General features: G+C 53.0%; 1 protein-coding gene across 1 annotated transcript; it reads right to left on the minus strand.

The window, feature by feature from the left end:
* Positions 1-3,335: 3,335 nt before the first annotated feature.
* Positions 3,336-4,988, minus strand: LOC116997336 (inositol 1,4,5-trisphosphate receptor-interacting protein-like 1). Its single transcript, XM_033061877.1, has one exon. The coding sequence runs from the start codon at positions 4,986-4,988 to the stop codon at positions 3,336-3,338; it is 1,653 nt and encodes a 550-aa protein (XP_032917768.1).
* Positions 4,989-5,302: the final 314 nt, after the last annotated feature.

A 5,302-nucleotide genomic window follows, 5' to 3' on the forward strand; every position in this document is an offset into this window, starting at 1 on the left:
AGAAGAGTTTCATTCTGCCCAGAAGCATTTGCACTTGAAGAGAATAATTGTGTCAAATTCATCAAATGAGGAAATCCATCCCATTCCAAGCAGAAGGAAAAATCGGAATTTTTCTAATAGAAAATGGAAAGGTTTGAAATAAAAGTCAGGGCTGGTGCGACCCCACATGTCCGTGTGGATTTTGAGAAGCTGCAAGGCCAGACTGTGAAGAGTGGATTCTGGAAGACAAGAAATGACCTCTTGCTCTCTGGCCTTCCATGGCACCTGCAGCACAAGTGAGAGCCCTTCCTTGGCCTTTGCCTTCAGCAAGGCCCCAGTTTGGGCAAACCCTTAATTCCCAATGAAAGCAGCTCAGATTGTCACTGCCCAGCCTGAAGGAGGGGTGCCAGAGGACAAACAAGCTCAACAAAGTGCTACAGCAATCCAGCTTGGGCTACAGCTTTGTGCCCTTGTGTCTCTGGAGCCTTGGAGGGGAAAGCTGTGTGGCTTGCAGTGACCTTCAGAAGCTCTCCTGCTAACAGCACTGGGCACCCCAAGGCTGTTTGGTCTCAGCACAGGCACAAGCAGGCACAAACCCTCACCTGGCTTTGTAGACCCTGAGACGAGCGAAGAGGAGGATTTTGCAGAGAAGAGACCATCAGCACTGCACAGCAGCTCCTGTCAGCCATAAATCACAGAAAATTCAAACATTACTCTTTGGGTTTGGGGTTTGTGTTGTCTTTGGTGTGCAGCCTTTTCTCCCCCCAGGGAAACCTGTGACATTTTCAATGCTGGTGACCTGGATTAGAGTGGTGCCGTTTTGGTACTGCCTAGATGGAACTCAGAATTGTGCCTTTGCCCCTCTCTTTCCTCTGTTACCATGTGTCAGTGCAAGGGCTTGATGGGTAACAGGGTTTCTCTTTTCTTACATTGTGCTCAGGATCTGGGAGAGTCGCTGACCTCCCTCCCCTGCCCAGCCCCAGCTTGACCCTAAAAGTGTTCTGCAGCTGGGTAAGAGGGCCTGTTGCCAGTGGCTCAGCTACCAGCACCGGTGCTGGCCCACATGGAAGGCTCATCTGTATGGCTGGAGTCAGCTCACAGCTGCCAGCACCTGGGCTGTGTCCCACCCCACACAGGCCCGGCCATCAAGGCAGAGGGCACAGACCTGACCCTGGCAAGTCCACCTCATAACCATGTCCCCAAGTGCCACATCCACACATTCCCCAAGTGCCTCAAGCAATGACAATTGCACCAATTCCATGGGCAGTCTGTGTCAGTGCTTGCTGACCCTTCCAGAGGAGAAACACCCAATCTAAGCCTCTTGTGGCAGAACTTGAGGCCATTCCCTGTGTCCTCTCTCTTGTTTCCTGCGAGCAGAGTCTGACCTGCACCAGCTTAACCGTCCTGTCTGGGAGTTGCAGAGAGTGAGAAGGTTCCTGTGTGCTGCTGACAGTGACTGCAGCCCCGTGTCCCCCTGTCCCTGTGCCCGGCACTGCTGTCCCTGCTGTCCCTGCTGTCCCTGCTGCCAGAGCCCTGTCCCTGGGCAGAGCCGTTCCCTCCCCGGGCACAGCCCCATGGGCGCTCCCTGCTGCGGCCTGGCCTGGTCCCAGAGCAGGGTCCCCCTGCGGGTGGCCCCGGGGTGGCCGCGTGTCCCCAGCCGGCTGTGCCTGGGCAGCTGCCTCAGCCGTGAGGGATGCAGAGCTGCGGGAGCCCACGGCTCTGTGCCGCCCGCACTGCAGAGCTCCTGCTCCAGCTGGCAGGGCCTCGGCGCCCGCCCTGTGCCCTCCCGCCCCGCCGGCCGTGCCAGGCCCCGCTTGCTGCCCTCATGGTGGCACTCCTGGCCCCAGGGCTCTGCCAGGGCTTCTCCAGGGACACCTTCCTGCAGCTTTTCAGTGCCTGCCCGGGCCTGCACAGACCTGCACAGGGGCTGTTTGCAAGGGCCTGCAGGGACAGCGCCAGGCCCAGTGGCTTCCCAGTGCCACAGCGAGGGCTGAGATGGGCCATGGGGGAGGAAGTTTAGGGTGTGAGGGCTGTGAGGCCCTGGCACAGTTTGTTGAGGGAATCTGTGGCTGCCCCATCCGTGCAAGTGTTCCAGGCCTGACTGGATGGGCCTTGGAGCAACCTGGTCTAACCTGAGTTGTCCCAGCCCATGGCACATAGCCCACACTGGATGGCATTGGAAGTCACTGGACACTCACAGACAGAGGGTTTATTTAAGCACCGCCTTTATTGGAATTTTGCACTGACTGCAGCTCCCAGAGGGAAGAAACTCTTCCAAGATGGGAGGGCAGTCAGTGTCATTTTGAACAAAAAATAGTGTATTTTATACATTTTCAAAGACAAGTAATAATTAGAACCATTCTTATATTACAATTCTTTTCCATACTGTTACATATTATCTATAAATTAATTAAAAGAAGAAGTTTAATTTAACACTAAAAATTACATAACATTTTTTGGTTATGGTAAAAATATAACCTATTTCAAATGTGGATTATAAATGTAATTCATAGTAATTATTACTAAGAGTGATAAGTTGTATGTAATAGAATGCATAACTGTTCTAATGAAATGAGTATGTTTTCCTATTAGAATTATAATATTGTACAGAATTATTACTATGCATTACAGTGATTATTAGATAAAATAAGTTAAATATCTAAATATTTCTAAACTAATCAAGGAGTTAAATCAATGTCCCTCCTTCAAATGGGTCCATCCTCGAGGAAGCACAAAGTCTCCGCATGGAGATGCATTGATAGATGCAGTTCATGCAGATGGAGGTAAGAGATGCAGTGAGGAGGGGCAGAGACAATTTCAGGTCAGCTCCAAGACAGTTTGTCCAATGCTGACCTAAAGGTGTCCCTGACAGGGAGAAGGAGAGACACTGTCCATTGGGTGATGCCAACCAAGCAGCGCTGACTTTTCCTCTTGGACTTTTTTGCCCTGTTCCTGTTTTCTTCTTCTGACCCACATTCCCGCTTCTTTCATGCTCTAAATTTTGGCGCTTCTCAATGACCGAGCACAAGTGCATATCAAAAGTGGGGTTTGGTGATTTTGGCCCTGCATGTACGGCTTGTTCTCTCTTCATGCATATTCTCAGGAGTGGGGAAATTCCAGCAGGGTTTTCTGCAGATCCGGGTGTCTTCTTTGGAAAATGAAATGATACAAGGAGCTGGAAAAAATCCTCCTGGTGCCCTTCCACCTGCTGAGGTGGCAGCAGGGTCTGTGGGACATTGGCCTGAGACTTTGCTCACACCCTCTTCTCCTTCAAGCACAAAATTTCTGCTATGAGGTGTCTCTCTGCTGCCAGCTGTGAGCAGCACAAGCACAGCTCTGTGCATTGGCGCCTTCATTCACTGCTCACCAAGAAGGATTCTTTTGAACCCCTTTAGCAGAATCTGGCAGTCATATGTGGCCTGGGTGTGGGTGGCCGGTTCCTCTGCCAGCTGATGGAAGAGATTGTATGGTGGAGCAGCTTGAATGTCTGGGGGCAAATGGATGTAATGAGGCAGCCTCTGGTTGCCCACAATGAAATGGTTGAGGCGTTTTACCAGCACAGATACGCGCAGGCACCTGCTGATATCCAGCAGTCGGTTCAGGAAATGTCTCCTGCGCCACTGTGACACGGGCCCCACATTGAGCATGTGCATGACAATGGTCTTCATACTATAGGTGGAAAAGGTGAAGCCCAGGAGAAGACGGGTGAAGAACTGCAGGCATTTGAGGTGCAAACTGTCCTGGGGAGCCTGCTTGGCGATGTGCTTGAAGAACTTGGCCTCTGCCACAGCATAAGTCTCAGGCCAGGCTGTGCTTTGGGTGTGAGCCTCTCTAGGCTGGCTGCTGACAAAGATGTCTGAGTCACCTCTGCGCACCCCAAACAGCATCTCAATCCGGAAGCTTTTTCTGCCATTGGTCACCTGGAATTGGCAGGAGCGTGTGGAGGGCAGCAGCTTTAAATGCCAGTTGTGTGATTGGGGCAGTGCTGGCCAGATGGCTCTCACCAGCTGGTAGAACCAGCGGGCAGTTTTCTGCACATCCAGGTAGGAGTCGGTGCAGACGGTGTCGAGGAGGCTGGGATCCTGATTGCTCCTGAGCTCCTCCTCGGGGTGGTGCAGGAAGCACAGCATGCCCTCAGCCTGCTGCTCCTTGGTGCAGGTGCACTCCAGCTGCACGCGGACACGGAAGTTCCTCACGTGCCTCTGCTCTGCAGAGTCCAGCTCCAGGTGGAAGCTGTGGCCTCGGGGAGGAGTCATGGGAATGAGCACCTGGTAGACAACATCCTGCTCACGTGGACTCCAACCTTCAAAGGCGCTGCCCACCCCGATGGCTCGTTGCAGGCCTGGGTAGAAGCTGTTTGCTAAGACGTGTCCAAAGTACAGCCCATAATTGTCCATGAGGTTCTGTGTCCACTGGCAGCCTGCCTGCAGCTCCTGGACCGGCCACTGTATGCGTTCCATGAGAACTCTACCAATGTTATCATCAAAAACAGTGCCGGTTTCATAGACTACAAGTGCAAGATCATTGTTTCCTGCATTTGCAGCCTCATTGACACCTTCATTTTCAATATTATCTTCTCCGTTTGCAGCGACATGGCCATCTTCCTGTACATTGCCATCATCGTTGCCATCTTCCTCCTGATTGGCATCACCTTCTTCTGCATTTCCAACATCTGCGCCTTCATTTGCATCCCCGTTTCTCACTTCTTCTTCATTGGCACCATTGTTCTCTTCTTCATGGCCTTCTCTCCTCAGGCTCCTTTTGCACCCCAGCAACCATAGGATGAAGACAAGAACCAGGAGCACAGCAACAGCTAAGAGCTGCAAGAGCTGCACCTGCTTTGGGGTGAGCTGCTCCGCCTCCAGCTCCTGCCGAATCCTCTCCCATTCCAACTGCTTCGCACGCACTTCCATGCGAAAACGTGTTTCCTCATCCCAAGCATCGCCCACGAGCTGTGGGTAGTGGATGAGGCTTTTCAAAAGCACAAAAAGGAGCACAATGGAATTCATGGTCTGCAGGAAGATGGAGAGAAGGCCTTGAGTGGGGCTGTGAGGGAGGCAGCGAGCAGTGGGGGCAGCAGGGATGGGAATGCTGAGGGCTCTGAGGGCAGGAAGGACAGGGCCCCAGACAGCTGGCAGGCAGCAACGCCTGTCCTGCTGCCCCAACAGCAGCAACAGCAGCAGGAGTAGAATGGTGCCCTGCCCAAGGCTCTCCCATGGGGGCTCTCCCTGCATGCAGAGGGAGAACCCAGCCCTGGTTGCAGCGTTTCTGCCCCGACCCTTGTCCCCAGCCCAGCCTCCCCACCACGTGTGCACTCACCGCT

Source organism: Catharus ustulatus, chromosome 6 (assembly GCF_009819885.2).
Source record: "Catharus ustulatus isolate bCatUst1 chromosome 6, bCatUst1.pri.v2, whole genome shotgun sequence".
Taxonomy (NCBI): domain Eukaryota; kingdom Metazoa; phylum Chordata; class Aves; order Passeriformes; family Turdidae; genus Catharus; species Catharus ustulatus.